The 17,781-nt window shown below is 39.4% G+C and overlaps 1 protein-coding gene across 1 annotated transcript in view; it reads left to right on the forward strand.

The window, feature by feature from the left end:
• Positions 1-17,016, forward strand: part of minar1 (membrane integral NOTCH2 associated receptor 1) — a 63,897-nt gene extending 46,881 nt beyond the window's left edge. Inside the window, exon 3 of the mRNA XM_060940474.1 lies at positions 16,819-17,016. Within this exon, the coding sequence (XP_060796457.1) occupies positions 16,819-17,016 (198 nt within the window). The remainder of the gene's footprint in view (positions 1-16,818) is intronic.
• The last annotated feature ends 765 nt before the right edge of the window (positions 17,017-17,781 follow it).

Below are 17,781 nucleotides of genomic sequence, written 5' to 3' on the forward strand. Positions count from 1 at the left end.
AGTGTGAATGGTGTAAAGAATCAGAATTAGACTTGGCATGCTAGCTCAAAATTTTCTATATGTGATTCAAAACAGTGCATATTGAGCATAAGATGTACCATATCTTGCAAAAGTATTCATCCCCCTTGGTGCTTGTACTGTTTTGTCGCATTACAAACTGGAATTAAAATGGATTTTTTGGGGGCTAGCACCATTTGATTTACACAACATGCCTCCAACTTTAAAGGTGCAAATTGTTCTTTTATTGTGACACAAACAATAATTAAGATTTAAAAAAAAAACAGAAATCTGCCAAAAAACAAAACAAAACATGCCAACAGCATGTGGCAGACTCCCCAAACACATGGAAGAAGATTCTCTGGTCAGATGAGACTAAAATCGAACTTTTTGGCTATCATGGGAAACACCATGTGTGGCACAAACCCAACACGTCCCATCACCCTGTGAACACCTTTCCTACAGTGAAGCATGGTGATGGCAGCATCATGCTGTGAAGATATTTTTCATCTGCAGGGACAGGAAGCTGGTCAGAATTGAAGGAAAGATGGATGGCACTAAATACAGGGCAATTCTGAAGGAAAACCTGTTTGAGTCGGCCAGATGTTTGAGACTGGGAAGAAGGTTCATGTTCCAGCAGGACAACGATCCTAAACATACTACTAAAGTGACACTGGAGTGATTTAAAGGGAAACATTTAAATGTCTTGGAGTGGCCTAATCAAAGCCCAGATTGAGAATCTGTGGCATAACTTGAAGATTGCTGTACACCAACACAACGCATCTAACTTGAAGGAGTTGGAGCAGTTTTACCTTGAGGAATGGGCAAAAATCCCACTGGCTAGATGTGCTAAGCTAATAGAGATATACTCCAAGAGACTTGCAGCTGTAATTACAACAAAAGGTGGCTCTACAAAGTATTGACTTTGGGGGTGAATACCTACAGTATGCACACTCCAGATTTCTGTTTTTTCATCTTAATTATTGTTTGTGTCACAATTTTTTTAAAAAAATTGCACCTTTAAAGTGGTAGGCATGTTGTGTAAATCAAATGGTGCTAACCCCCCCCAAAATCCATTTTAATTCCAGCTTGTAATGCAACAAAACAGGATGAACACCAAGGGGGATGAATACTTTTGCAAGACACTGTATATCAAGGATGCCTTTCCAATAAATTCCAACACCACACTCATCCAGGTTCTTTTATTACTAGTGTAGTGTTATCTATAAATCTGGTCAGATTTGTTTACTTTAGCACTTTCTGTGTTGAGAAGTATTTTCTATGCCTGTCAGTCCCAGTTTAGTGGGTGTGTCCTCTGTGCCTTTCAATCCCAGTGAAGGAGGTGTGTATTGTACTGCATGGAAAACAGCTCTAAATCATATTGTATCACACTGTATCATGTACCTACACTGCATAAGTGATCATGTATCAAGATATGCCATGTATGCGGAAAAAATATGCAGCCCTAGTACTAATCTATCACTGTTTTATTGACTTTGGCTCAATATTTGAGACGGGAGAAAGCTTTCAATGGTCAAATTGACTGCACTTGTCCTGCTTAAATGGAAGCAAAGCCGGAAAAATGGTGTGATCAGGAAAGCAACTCATTAACCTTGTAGTTCACTGTTGATCCTGGGAGAAATGAAAATGCATCCTCAGCCACTGCATTGTTCTTTTGTTAGGGGGCTGGAAAGTGGGTTGACATCATAGTCGGTGTGTATTGCACTTGATTGCAAGGATTTACTTTAGAGGCTGCTATTTCTGATGCTGTCCTGTGAGAGATATTGTACAAAAATTGCCAGGTACAGCTCTGCTCAGCACAACACTTTGCAAGTCATCCTTTAGTAAATTAAATGCATACTCAGACCTTGCCTGAAGCTTTGCACTAAAGAATAGGATTACATTCAAAATGCAGTAAGTGATGACGATAAAGGGCAGATCACCTTGAGTGGATGCACATATCTACAATCATTTGGTGTATTCCTCAGAGACAGTTTGCTCAGTCTACGCTTTCTTTGTTTGTGCATGAATGCTGCATTGAATTAGGGGCGGCTGGCCTAAATGGACTACCAGGGCTAAACCCGCATAACTAAGGTTTCATTTTTGGAATCCACAATAGATTACAGTATTTTCTGTTAAGAAATGTATTAAGGCAAAATAGTTTGGATTTATGTGGCACCAAACACAGCATCAGCACCAGTGGTTGGAAGAAAAATACACAGAATGGTGGCTGATTTCTTTCTAGCCCAAACTGTATAATCATACAGCTTCTCAGTGATAGCTGTGTCAAGTGATTAGACGGAGAGAAACACCTCCTAGATTTCACACATATTGTCCAATCAATGTCTAAACAAACAAACAAACAAACAAACGAAAAGTCGTGTAGCGCACGATACTTGTGAAAATCACAAAGAAATGGAAGTTATGGCTGATTAGGTGTTTTTACAAGATTTGGCCTTGGTGACCTTGACCCACCAAAAACTAATGATGTCTTTGTGTGACCCTAGTGAGTTGTCCTGTGCATTTTGGTGAAGATTGGTCAAGAAATGATGATGCTAGAGCACGAACAAACGAACAGATCAACATATTTGCAAAAATCTCCGATTTTCACAAATAATAAAAAGGACAGACACCAGAACTGTATGTTTAGTGCGTTTTTGTTTTTTGAATAAATGAACCGGTTACGGTTTTATTGTAGGACAGTGGTGCAGTGGTTAGCACTGTTGCCTCACAGCAAGAAGGTTCTGGGTTCGAACCTCACAGCGAATGGGGGTCTTTCTGTGTAGAGTCTGTGTGGGTTTCCTCTGGGTGCTCCAGTTTCCCCCACAGTCCAAAAGACATGCAAATTAGGTAAAAATACCCAGCCACTGGGGTTGCACAAGCCAGTGTATACTTAGTGCCAGTCCCAAGCCGGGGAAGGTTGCATCAGAAAAGGCATCTGGTATAAAACTTGTGCCAAATCAAATACTGTATGCAGAACAGATCTGCCATGGCGACCCCTAACGGGGGCACTGGGTAATAGTTTGCCCCATATCATTCTTATTCGATTATATACATTGCTCAATCCTAATACTTTCAGTATTGTGCTGTATATAGATATTAGAGTTTAGCCCTCCCATCTGATATGACGACCCACTATCACTCCATTGAATAGACATACAATATATTACATTTGATTCGAGTCATGTCTGCGTGGAAATCAGTGATGTACAGCTGTATGTATTTAAAATTATGCTTATTCATCTTTGCAAGGTGACTCATAACAGTGATAATTGCCAAAACAGAAAGCAGCTTTGGGCAAGCATGCATCAGTTATTGATGCTTTCAAACTGTAAGTGTATTATTTCACAATTAACATCTGTTTGTTCTCTAAATTCATAGATTGAATACACTGCTGAGAAATTATAATTAAAAAAAAACCCTAAGCTTTCATCCTGGAATAAAAAGATGCCTAACAGATCTTGAATATAATGTGACTGACTTCGCAACGTGATTGCATTTGCATTGTTACCAGGAGATTGTTACTAGTTCACCATGATATTGTCTCATCTCATCTCATTATCTCTAGCCGCTTTATCCTTCTACAGGGTCGCGGGCAAGCTGGAGCCTATCCCAGCTGACTATGGGCGAAAGGCGGGGTACACCCTGGACAAGTCGCCAGGTCATCACATGGCCGACACATAGACACAGACAACCATTCACACTCACAGTCACACCTACGGTCAATTTAGAGTCACCAGTTAACCTAACCTGCATGTCTTTGGACTGTGGGGGAAACCGGAGCACCCGGAGGAAACCCACGCGGACACGGGGAGAACATGCAAACTCCGCACAGAAAGGCCCTCGCCGGCCCCGGGGCTCGAACCCAGGACCTTCTTGCTGTGAGGCGACAGCGCTAACCACTACACCACCGTGCCGCCCCATGATATTGTATTATAGTTAAAAAAGAAGCCACCTAGTGACCTTCCAAACTATTGATTGCTAATTTCATCCAAGATGAAATTGTGGTGGGTTTTTCGAATAGGAAAAAAAACATCAAATTACTCCTCATTATGCACTGCACTTTTGATCCAAGATTACTCTAAGCTTACTAGAGACAAAGAGGCTTAATACCTTCTGCGTGTCTGGCAGCATGGGAGAGAAAGGTTAGTAGCCCAAGTGCCTTCATAGTAAGGGCAGATAGATACTATAAATTACTTTAAAACAAACAAGAAAAAAGATAGTGGCCACGTTATTAACAACCTGGAATAGAACTGTCAAGACAATTTACTTAGGAATAGTTCAGCCATTTGACATCAAGCTAGGCAATTTCTTCAGTGTCTTCAGTGTACATTTCAATGTTCTGTAATATAGAAATTAATTTCTGAAAAAAAGAAATACCCACAAACCTCACAATACCCAAAGAAGTGCAGGACTTTTTTTTAAACCTGTGTTGTATGGAAAGACTAGAGTGCCAAATAGATAGGTTTGAAGTTAGATATTTATTTATTCATATATCTTTAGTAATGTCTTTACCATGATCTGGGGTACAGTTATATTTTTATGTTGCTTTCATCAATTAAATAAAAAGAAAACTTTCACTTCTTGGTCTTCTCAAACATCATATGAGTGTCGTCCTGTAGCCATGCTGATGTTTAGGTATGTTTAGATCTAGCTATAGGACTGAAACATGATAATTACATCATCAATGCCATCATTTATTCAAAAAGCCCATTTCCATCACTGTGGGTTTTTTTATTTGCATCACATCTTTAGAGCAACTTTTTCATCTCAGACAAGTTCCAAAACAGTTTTTGTGATACTCGTTGTGATATTAACCCTTTCACCACTGCACACCACTATTCCTGTTTCACTGTAGTCGAGAAACCCCTTCTGGAAAAAGTTAAACAGTGGTGAAAGGATTAAACTGTGGACTCTTCTCGTCAGTTTTCACACATTTGTTTTATATTCACATTGTTAGAACTCACACACAAAGTGGTGTATGCAAAACCGCATACTACTGAATGTACTAATTTGAAATGAATAACTGTGCTGTTTTCTTGAGGTAAGGGTCAAACTTCAATTAACTGGAGATAAGAAATAAATTGGAAATGTGTGAACATTTCCTTCCTGTAAGACGTGTTAGTGGTGCAGGTGGTTGTGGGGTTTTTTTTCACAGTTAAACGCAAAAGGAATAATATGACTTGGTGTTTTCGTTCAAAAGATTTTGTGCAAAAAGTCATTTAAATATTTGCATGTGCCAATCATTTAATTGGTAATATTTTATAAATATTGTCCTTTTTCCCCCGTTTGACTAATGGAATAAATTAGTACATAAAATAGTCTGGAACAGTGAAGTGGGGATATTTCAACAGTAAAAATGCTGCAATTAGGCATAAATTTGGTGCCATATGATATTTTAATTATGTGCCTCTCCAAAAAAAAAAAAGCGGAGGGTGGGGTGGGTGGAGGAAAATACAGGCTCAGGAGGAGACAAGAATCTTTCCAAATGTATAAAAGGTGTAGAAATATGGAAACAAAACATTTTAGAAAGTTTTACAAGACATTATTATATTATCATTTGCATTGTGTTGTGATATTTTTATTGCACACTGTCCATTTTAAGTGGAAACAAGATATAAAATCCACAAATATTTTAACACCTTTTCATTTCATGGTGGGTAAGTCAATGGTGAACCTGTTTTCATTATAAGTATTTGTGTGTGTGTGTCTTACAAATGTAACATGCAACCCTTGCCAATTACCTTTAAAATATCATTGAACTGGGCGGCACGGTGGTGTAGTGGTTAGCGCTGTCGCCTCACAGCAAGAAGGTCCGGGTTCAAGCCCCGTGGCCGGTGAGGGCCTCTCTGTGTGGAGTTTGCATGTTCTCCCCGTGTCCGCATGGGTTTCCTCCGGGTGCTCCGGTTTCCCCCACAGTCCAAAGACATGCAGGTTAGGTTAACTGGTGACTCTAAATTGACCGTAGGTGTGAATGTGAGTGTGAATGGTTGTCTGTGTCTATGTGTCAGCCCTGTGATGACCTGGCGACTTGTCCAGGGTGTACCCCGCCTTTCGCCCGTAGTCAGCTGGGATAGGCTCCAGCTTGCCTGCGACCCTGTAGAACAGGATAAAGCGGCTAGAGATAATGAGATGAGATGAGATGAGATGAGATGAGATGAGATATCATTGAACTCAAAAATCATTGCTGCAATATCCATGTTAAGTTAACTCATGGTAGTGATTAACAAAATAGCTTTGATTGTTATGGTATAGTTTGATGGATCTGGTTATGATTGAATCAATCTGAATATCTGTATCTGAAACTTAGTAACTGAAAATCCCTCTCATAACTGATATGGATTTGCTTGATTACTGAATCTGCCTGTGGATTACACCATCTCATATGTTCTGCCCATGCCTATTAGAGAACCTGAGTTTAAAAAAATAAAAAAACTGCACGCATATCCTACTGCCCCTGGCTCCCAAATGTTACGGTTTCATTCCAAATCCTTGCGGACCAGAGCCAGGTAATCACAACGGTGCAGGTAGCTGCAGTGACATTGAAAGCTGAAAACAAATTAAATTGCCTGTGGTTGGAGTCCCATTAGGATTAAATTGTGAGCTGTGGATGTATAGTATGGGTTTTGTTTTGTGCACTTTACTACTACTGAATTGTTTCTTGTTCTCCTAACTGAGGAAATGCTGCACTACAGTTTAGTGGCCACTAGGAGGAGTTTGTATGTCCAGACCACTTTTATACGGGGGACCATATGACAAGACGACATATTATTTACAACTACCTATCATGATCTGCATTGTAAATCTGTACCATTGTGTTTAAAGTACAATCTGTCATGCATATGAATTAGAATTGACAAGATAAGACTGGAAAATTAATCATGCAGTATGCATACATCTAAAATGATGGCTCTACTTTGTTTGGATGGAATACATTATTGTTTTTTATGTATTAACCCTCTGGGGTTTGAGAGTATGTTCTGGCACTCTAATGATCTTGGTATGCTCTAATTTTGTTGTCACTTTCAACAAATCTAAGCAGTATTTTCAAAGTCATATGACTTTTTTGTATTCAGCACAAGTTCAGCTACAATAATATCTCTGTAGTATATATGTCATAGTTGTACTTTAAAAAATAACACATAATTGAAGATGTTGTAAAAAGCAGTTTTAGAACTGTGTTAGAATGTGTGGGGGGGGGAACAAAACAAAATATGACCTTACCCATTGTGTCGAACCGTTTTGATCACTTGAGGTGATTCTGTTCAGTCTTAGGAATGTATCAAGCACAAAAACTTAAATCTGCTCCATTGATTTGGACAATTAACTGGCCATCAAAAAATGTATGTCCTATTATTTAGGGATAAAGGGTTGGCAGTGGTAGGGGTATTCAGTGAGAAGAGTAAAAACATTTCCATTCCATTCAATGAGAAGAGTGAAAACCCCTCCCACTGCCAACTCTTAATCTCATCAGATTAACTCTTAATCCCATCAGGTCAAGTCACACTGGGTAAGGTAATGTTTTTTCACACATTCCAATGCAATTCTAAAACTGCTTTTTACACCAGCTTCATTTATCTGGTATTTGACTATTTTGGTATTTGACTCTACTCAGTGTGTCTTGAAATTAACTCTTGTACTATTTTACTCAGTTCAGAGCCACAACCAACTCTGTTACTCTGTCATTTTGCTCCAACTCCAACTTTTACTCTCTAAACTCAAAATAGAGCAAAATTAACTCATCTCATTATCTCTAGCCGCTTTATCCTTCTACAGGGTCGCAGGCAAGCTGGAGCCTATCCCAGCTGACTACGGGCGAAAGGCGGGGTACACCCTGGACAAGTCGCCAGGTCATCACAGGGCTGACACGTAGACACAGACAACCATTCGCACTCACATTCACACCTACGGTCAATTTAGAGTCACCAGTCAACCTAACCTGCATGTCTTTGGACTGTGGGGGAAACCGGATCACCCGGAGGAAACCCACGCGGACAACATGCAAACTCCACATAGAAAGGCCCTCGCCGGCCCCGGGGCTCGAACCCAGGACCTTCTTGCTGTGAGCGCTAACCACTACACCACCGTGCCGCCCGCAAAATTAACTATTTTTGAGAAAAGTACTTTTAACTCTGGACAAATTGCTCAGTCATTTTTCCTGTGTATGCACTACAGCACACGCATGTCAACTGATCTGCTCATCAGAAATAGAAGAAATATTTACACATACTCAAACTGATCTTCAGCTGGATCGAGTCGAAGTAAAAAAAAGGCACCGCTCATCATCAGTGTCGCAGTTTTCAAGCTTGAATTGTTGTTCTGAATCATGAAATGAATCATGAATTGATTCGCTATCCTGAAATTGACTCGCTGTCCCGAATCATGAAATGAATCATAAATTGAATTGCTGTTCTGAATCATCCGACGCGCATAAAGTCTGCCATCTCACAATAAGTTTTACCTCCAAATAGCCTAAACTATGTCTGACAGATTTTATCCTGTTTACGGTGGGCGTTCCCAACGCAAAAGAGAAACCAATCAAAACCAAAAGAGTGAAAGTGATTTATCATGTCATTACCATGTGAACAGTCTTTTATGAATGCATAAGTGAGCGCTCAGCACGCCAACTCCGGTATGACTGAGGAAGGTGACAAGTTTTATATTTCACCTTATTTAGGTAATTTAAAAACTATAATATTATTTGGCAGTGGGTACATAGGAAAGTGTAAAGTATACATTTTCTGTCAGTATGTTTATTATGCTTGTATGATTAAAAAAAAAGAAACTCACAAAGATATTTATCTAAATACATGACCTACTCATTCTAAACCTGCCTTTTCCATCATGGCTTTTCTTGCCTGTTGGGCATCAACTCCCAGTAGCTTTTCGACATTCGTCCATACTCTCCTAGACTTTCTCACATCAAAGAGTGCCTGTTTTTGCAGGGCATCATTGTCAAGTTGGCAGATATGGCCAACATACTTCAAATGTTGGCAGTAACAGAACTTGTGGATAGGTAGTGTGTTGGTGATCTCCCACAGGCATTGGTTTGAGATTGTAAATCTCCAATCTATCTCTCCTTCAAGCTGGACATTACTCTGTTCTTTTCTGCTTGGGGCGTTTTTACACTGGTATCCACCTTTCACCATTTTCCTTAACAAACCATGCCATGAAGTCTCACGCTTATCCAGTTCCTTCTCCGTTAGAGGCCATGCTTGGATGCTATATAGCAGGTGAGACCGCACACATGTGGTCAGAAATGCCACTCTTTAGATAACTACAGTGGTGCTTGAAAGTTTGTGAACCCTTTAGAATTTTCTATATTTCTGCATAAATATGACCTAAAACATCATCAGATTTTCACACAAGTCCTAAAAGTAGATAAAGAGAACCCAGTTAAACAAATGAGACAAAAATATTATACTTGGTCATTTATTTACTGAGGAAAATAATCCAATATTACATATCTGTGAGTGGCAAAAGTATGTGAACCTCTAGGATTAGCAGTTAATTTGAAGTTGAAATTAGAGTCAGGTGTTTTCAATCAATGGGATGACAATCAGGTGTGAGTGGGCACCCTGTTTTATTTAAAGAACAGGGATATATCAAAGTCTGATCTTCACAACACGTTTGTGGAAGTGTATCATGGTACGAACAAAGGAGATTTCTGAGGACCTCAGAAAAAGCGTTGTTGATGCTCATCAGGCTGGAAAAGGTTACAAAACCATCTCTAAAGAGTTTGGACTCCACCAATCCACAGTCAGACAGATTGCGTAGAAATGGAGAAAATTCAAGACCATTGATTCCCTCCCCAGGAGTGGTCGACCAACAAAGATCACTTCAAGAGCAAGGCGTGTAATAGTCGGCGAGGTCACAAGGACCCCAGGGTAACTTCTAAGCAACTGAAGGCCTCTCTCACATTGGCTAATGTTAATGTTCATGAGTCCACCATCAGGAGAACACTGAACAATCATGGTGTGCATGGCAGGGTTGCAAGGAGAAAGCCACTGCTCTCCAAAAAGAGCATTGCTGCTCATCTGCAGTTTGCTAAAGATCACGTGGACAAGCCAGAAGGCTATTGGAAAAATGTTTTGTGGATGGATGAGACCAAAATAGAACTTTTTGGTTTAAATGAGAAGCGTTATGTTTGGAGAAAGGAAAACACTGCATTCCAGCATAAGAACCTCATCCCATCTGTGAAACATGGTGGTGGTAGTATCATGGTTTGGGCCTATTTTGCTGCATCTGGGCCAGGACAGTTTGCCATCATTGATGGAACAATAAATTCTGAATTATACCAGCAAATTCTAAAGGAAAATGTCAGGACATCTGTCCATGAACTGAATCTCAAGAGAAGGTGGGTCATGCAGCAAGACAACGACCCTAAGCACACAAGTCGTTCTACTAAAGAATGGTTAAAGAAGAATAAAGTTAATGTTTTGGAATGGCCAAGTCAAAGTCCTGACCTTAATCCAATTGAAATGTTGTGGAAGGACCTGAAGTGAGCAGTTCATATGAGGAAACCCACCAACATCCCAGAGTTGAAGCTGTTCTGTACGGAGGAATGGGCTAAAATTCCTCCAAGCCGGTGTGCAGGACTGATCAATAGTTACCAGAAACGTTTAGTTGCAGTTATTGCTGCACAAGGGGGTCACACCAGATACTGAAAGCAAAGGTTCACATACTTTTGCCACTCACAGATATGTAATATTGGATCATTTTCCTCAATAAATAAATGACCAAGTATAATATTTTTGTCTCATTTGTTTAACTGGGTTCTCTTTATCGACTTTTAGGACTTGTGTGAAAATCTGATGATGTTTTAGGTCATATTTATGCAGAAATATAGTAAATTCTAAAGGGTTCACAAACTTTCAAGCACCACTGTATATTGTATAGTCTGTCAACACGTGTTTAAGCTCATTCCATTTCTGGAAGGCGGCTCCAATCCTGGCATACAGGAAACAAGAGGCATCTATTACATCATTTGTAATGGTGTAGCCAAGGTATTTGAAACTTCAAACATTCTTTATTTTATTGTTACCGACAGTTATCAGGCATTCCTGGTTCTTGACTTCATCGTCGACATTGAAGGCCATTATCTCAGTTTTGCTGTATGACATCTGCAACCCAAACCGTGTGAATGTTTGGTCATAAATTTCAAGGATGTTCTTCAGTTCCTGGTCAGAGTTAGCAAAAATGACCTCATCATCTGCGTACAGGAGTTCAGTGACGTGAGTGACACCAGCTGGTGGGGCATTCTTACGATATTCCCTTGGTGACACTTCATTAGGTGTGTAGTACTCTAAGGCCTGCATTTGGATGTTTCTTCAATACTTCATTACGTGCAATTCGTACCACAAAGTCCATGTATATGTTAAAAACGAGAGGTGACTCCAAGGCTCCTTGACGGCACCCTGCCAGCATCTCGAAGAATCATGTGCTCCCTTTAATACAGGCCTTCGTGCTGGTGTATAATGCACGTAATACGGATACCAGGCGGGGGCATTTGAGTTGGACTTCTAAGCACTTGAATAGAGCATCTCTCAGAATCCAGTCGTAAGCGGCTTTTAGGTCTACAAAGGCTACATAAATCAGGGTTTTGGAATTCCCTGCATTCTCAATCAACTGGCATAGAATATATATAGCATCTGATGTTGATCTATTCGCTCGGAAGCTAAATTGCAATGACAGCAAGATGTATTCGTAAACTTCCCTGATCCTCTCAACAACAATCCCGAATAGTACCTTGGATACTGTCGCAACTATACTCAGCCCTCTATAATTCTCCGCAAGCGACTTGAGCCCCCTTTTATGCAGATATGTTATGCTAGCTATCAGCCACTTGGACGGCACTTGGAGACTTGTCCATATTATTCCAATCAGAAACATGATATAGTTCAGCAGTCCCATCGACATTGAGTATTTTAGTTGTTCTGCATATTTCTTATCTGTCCCCTGACATTTACCATTCTTAAGTCTCTTCATGCTTTTCTCAACTTTGGCACAGTCAGGCGCCAGGACACTTTTGTCAGGTATATCATCCGGCGACAGTATGTACGGATAGTTCTCAGGTTGTTCCAATTTGGGCTGAGGCTCATACATGTGACTACTAAAGTGCGCGGAGAAATGTTCCTCTCGCTTCTGAGTTGAAATTAATGGAGTGTTGAGACGCATCATCGACGTGTGTTGTTTCATTAGCCTGAATTCCTCTTCTGTGTCCCTTTATTGACTTGCAAAATTCAACTGATCTGCCTAAGCTTTGAAATAGGCATTCTTTAAGTCCATACGTAGCTTTCTCACTTCGTAAGACAATGATTTCCTCTTTACCGGGTCCTTCTCCATCCGATATCATTGTGTGAGTTCCTGATAGGTGTGGTTTGTCCACGGTTTATCGATTTCCTTCTTGGACTTAGGTGGTATTGTTTCCTTAGATGCCTCCTGAATGGCACCTATCACCCGTTCTTTCACTTCATTTAGCTGTTTCAAGATAGGTTCTTTCCTTAGTCGAAGCTCTAGCTTTACACTATATGCAGCTTGAATTTCAGGATCATTTCTTAGTCTTCGGATATCCGGGTATGAGGAAGGCATTTTCTTTTTACGGTGTCTTTCATAATGTCTTCCAAAATGCCAAAGCAGTTTTTAGAACCTGGAAAATATAAGATTGTGAAACTGAATCTGCTGAAGATGATGTCCCATTAGGATTTCTTTGATGGTATTTGTGATGTGTTGGATATGCTAGGAGTCATTTGTCAATCTGTGTGTGAAATCCTTGGTTTTATGAGCATGTCTCCGAGTACATCATTAATGAAAGCCTGGAGACAGAGGAGGCATTGACCAGTCCAACTGGCATTATCAGATATTCATAGTGACCTGACATCATACCAAAGGCTTTCTTCCATTCCTCACCCTCTCTGATTTGAAGGGTGACCTTAGAGATGATCAAGGCTGTTTTGAGCTGTCCTGCTGAGGGTTCCAGAGGTAGTGGGTAACTTTATTTTACTGGGTTATCTGTACTTTACTGGGTTTTGTTTCAGGTCACAGTAGATGTGGGTCTGCAGAACCCTGCAGATGTGAGTGAAGTGGGGGATCTGATGGAGATGGAGGCTTGCTACAAAGCTTAAGACACATATTCTTCCATCGACTTGTTTTTGTGTGGAGTTTAGCAGGTGGATGCATGACTGGGATAACAAATTGCAAACACTTTTGATCAAAGACGTCCAGCAACTCTAGTTGGCAGGCTGAGCCATTAACTTTAGACTTTAGGCTTTGTCATATCACAGATTACATCATTTATCCAAGACAAAAAGAATAAAAGATGAGTGAAATAAATGTATGAAGTATAAATATAACTAGGTTTAACCATATATTGTTTTGAATATAATATGTGAGTAAAATACAAATATAAACTAAACAAATATTTAACAGTTATTCCATGAAATTGAATCGTATATGCACTGATAGCCGACGAGGCGTGTTGTGCCAAGTCGGCTATAAGCCATGTACAGCAAAATTGAGTGGAATAACTTTTATTCTATCCACATTCACTGGATTTTGAGAAACAGACCATTTTTTATTTTTTGCAGATTTGATAAATCAAAACTTATACAAAACGTCAAACAAAATAATTTCCGCTTAGAATGTCAACAAACCGACAAAATGACAGTAGCGATTTGTGAGATATTGGGGGCGCGACTATATTTTATTTAGCTATTTCTGTTTATTTTAAATACTTGATAAAAACATGATATATCTGACTTGACACACTCTGCCATTTAGTTTTTCTCTGCTCACAGTATATGAGCTGATATCCTAGTAGTAGAGTAGCCAATCAGAGCACACAATTGCTCATATCCAGTGAATATGAATAGAATAAAAATATATAGTGATTGCACTGAGGATATTTTGTGCAGTCTGTACATTACAGTACAGAGATATGTGTTGATGTTTAATGTCTGGCTATGACAGTATGCTGTTGTTCAACAGTTTTATCGCTTGTGGGGGGAAAAAATGTTTCTGAATTGGTTCTTGTGAGTAATGATGCTGCAGTATTGTCTGCTGGAATGTAGTGTGAGCAGGTTGTGGTTCTGGCCACTGGGATCTTGTGGGCAATATATTACAACCCCGATTCCAAAAAAGTTGGGACAAAGTACAAATTGTAAATAAAAACGGAATGCAATGATGTGGAAGTTTCAAAATTCCATATTTTATTCAGAATAGAACATAGATGACATACCAAATGCTTAAACTGAGAAAATGTATCATTTAAAGAGAAAAATTAGGTGATTTTAAATTTCATGACAACAACACATCTCAAAAAAGTTGGGACAAGGCCATGTTTACCACTGTGAGACATCCCCTTTTCTCTTTACAACAGTCTGTAAACGTCTGGGGACTGAGGAGACAAGTTGCTCAAGTTTAGGGATAGGAATGTTAACCCATTCTTGTCTAATGTAGGATTTTAGTTGTTCAACTGTCTTAGGTCTTTTTTGTCATATCTTCCGTTTTATGATGCGCCAAATGTTTTCTATGGGTGAAAGATCTGGACTGCAGGCTGGCCAGTTCAGTACCCGGACCCTTCTTCTACGCAGCCATGATGCTGTAATTGATGCAGTATGTGGTTTGGCATTGTCATGTTGGAAAATGCAAGGTCTTCCCTGAAAGAGACGTCGTCTGGATGGGAGCATATGTTGCTCTAGAACCTGGATATACCTTTCAGCACTGATGGTGTCTTTCCAGATGTGTAAGCTGCCCATGCCACACGCACTAATGCAACCCCATACCATCAGAGATGCAGGCTTCTGAACTGAGCGCTGATAACAACTTGGGTCGTCCTTCTCCTGTTTAGACCGAATGACACAGCGTCCCTGATTTCCATAAAGAACTTCAAATTTTGATTCGTCTGACCACAGAACAGTTTTCCACTTTGCCACAGTCCATTTTAAATGAGCCTTGGCCCAGAGAAGACGTCTGCGCTTCTGGATCATGTTTACATACGGCTGCTTCTTTGAACTATAGAGTTTTAGCTGGCAACGGCGGATGGCACGGTGAATTGTGTTCACAGATAATGTTCTCTGGAAATATTCCTGAGCCCATTTTGTGATTTCCAATACAGAATCATGCCTGTATGTGATGCAGTGCCGTCTAAGGGCCCGAAGATCACGGGCACCCAGTATGGTTTTCCGGCCTTGACCCTTACGCACAGAGATTCTTCCAGATTCTCTGAATCTTTTGATGATATTATGCACTGTAGATGATGATATGTTCAAACTCTTTGCAATTTTACACTGTCAAACTCCTTTCTGATATTGCTCCACTATTTGTCGGCGCAGAATTAGGGGGATTGGTGATCCTCTTCCCATCTTTACTTCTGAGAGCTGCTGCCATTCCAAGATGCTCTTTTTATACCCAGTCATGTTAATGACCTATTGCCAATTGACCTAATGAATTTCAATTTGGTCCTCCAGCTGTTCCTTTGTTGTACCTTTAACTTTTCCAGCCTCCTATTGCCCCTGTCCCAACTTTTTTGAGATGTGTTGCTGTAATGAAATTTCAAATGAGCCAATATTTGGCATGAAATTTCAAATTGTCTCACTTTTGACATTGATATGTTGTCTATGTTCTATTGTGAATACAATATCAGTTTTTGAGATTTATAAGTTCTTGCATTCCGTTTTTATTTACAATTTGTACTTTGTCCCAACTTTTTTGGAATCGGGGTTGTACAGCCATTCCACTCTGTCCCATGTTTTTGGGGAGTCGGACAAAACCAGAGAACCTGAAGGAAAACCATGCTGACACAGGGAAGGCATGCACAGAAATTCTGCACAGACAGGAACCTAACATGTCCACCAATCCACCCTAGACTACCTAATGAGTCAAAGATAACAGAGTACACATTAATTTTAGAGTGGGTTGAAAATAAAAAAAAACTTTTATTTCAATTCAAAATTCAGTTCCATTTGCCTACATTACTGATTTTGCATAAAGACTATAGATATATCTGTGTGAATAGAGATTGTTGTTAGTCACCCCACAGCACTTCACTTCAAATAGATACACACCACCAGCTCTATGATTGTGTTTTATTCTCCCACATTTATGTGTTTTTTGTGTTTCTTGACAATGAATGCTAGTAAATGGACCTTCCTAAAGCACGGTGGTACTATTTGTAGACTATTATAGTCAATTAGCCAGTGATTCATCACGTACTCTCCAGGTAAAAGACACACCCCCTTTTTGTCATATAAGCAGTTTGGAGATTAGTAAATGTTGCGTGAAATTAGGAACTAGATCAGTGACTTAACATGCTGGAATCGATAAAATAGAAAAAAAGTGATACGTTTTATCTTTTTGAAACTTTATGAAATAATAAAAAAATGTATTTAGTTATTTTCTTTTACTGCTTACCCTTTTAAGGGCTTTTGTTGTTTTGGGAATCCATACTTTGTGAGTTTTCTCTGTATTTTCTCTCCTCACCTCTGTTTTAACCATGCAATCTTTCATTTTCCTGTTATTCTTTCTGAACCAATCATTTGTTTTTCACTCCTAGACATCTCTATATCCTCCGTTCCTCGTCTGGTCCTCTTCTGTTCCATCTCAGTTCCACCTTTCAGTTCCTCCCTCATGCTTGCTCTATCATTCCTAATTCAATTAAACAGGCAATATTGAAGATTGTCGGTTTGATGAGCAAACAGAACCCCCATTTGTCTTCCCCAGGCTTCATTTCACACCAGGGCCCTCAATAATATTAAAGTTAACTCCATACTAACAGTTTGTCCCTGTCAGAATCACTCATCATGTGTCTTTTTCTCCCAGCAGACCCAGGAGTCACTCAACCCCAATAATCTGGAGTACTGGATGGAGGACATCTACACACCGGGCTATGATTCACTGCTGAAGCGCAAAGAGGCGGAGTTTCGGAGGGCCAAAGTTTGCAAGATTGGTGCTCTGATTGCTGCAGCAGCTTGCACTGTGATACTGGTCATCGTTGTGCCCATTTGCACTATGAAGTCTTGAGGTCTTCTTCTATGTTGCCAATAAACACAAGACGACTTGTTTTGCTGATGTAGGGTTAATTTTGGTGCCTAGATTAAGCCTTATTGTGAATTTGATATAACTTTTAACGGCAGACATCCATTCAGAGAACTCATATACTCTGTTTTTGGCTTAATCCAGGTGCAAGGAACTGGTTTTAGAGTCTAACTACAAATATTATTCCTTACTGAGGATTAACATTTGATGTTTTTATTTCTAGTAGAAAAATTATTTGTTAACATAGACTTTTATGGAACATAGATAATTTTTTTCTTGTTTTATAGCTAGTATTTAACATACTAAATTAAGATATTTCAATTATGAGATCTTTATGTTGTTGCAAAAGACACTACAAGGAAGGAAGCGTAGTATATTTTTTATTTTACTATGATTCTATGAGAATTATTTTTCAATGAATTTGCAGACAGAATGTGACGCTGTACAGCAAGGTTTATCTTTTTTGACAAATCAGGAATGTTTTATTGGGTTTGTGCAATGCTTTTCTTTTCCTAAGTGACAATTTAGATATGATAGATGACTAGATTACTATATATTAAAAAAAAAAAACATTACAGAAGAAGTGAATGTATGAAGGGCCATTGTATGTATTAATCGTATGAGGATTTGAAAATGATTCCTCTCTTGATGTTTACTTGTTATTTAGTACTCAGTACACCTAATTCAAATTTAATTCAGCAATCTATTGGATACTGGAACAATGCTATGTCTTAATGCTATGATAAGCAT

Source organism: Neoarius graeffei, chromosome 15 (assembly GCF_027579695.1).
Source record: "Neoarius graeffei isolate fNeoGra1 chromosome 15, fNeoGra1.pri, whole genome shotgun sequence".
NCBI classification, from domain to species: Eukaryota; Metazoa; Chordata; class Actinopteri; order Siluriformes; family Ariidae; genus Neoarius; species Neoarius graeffei.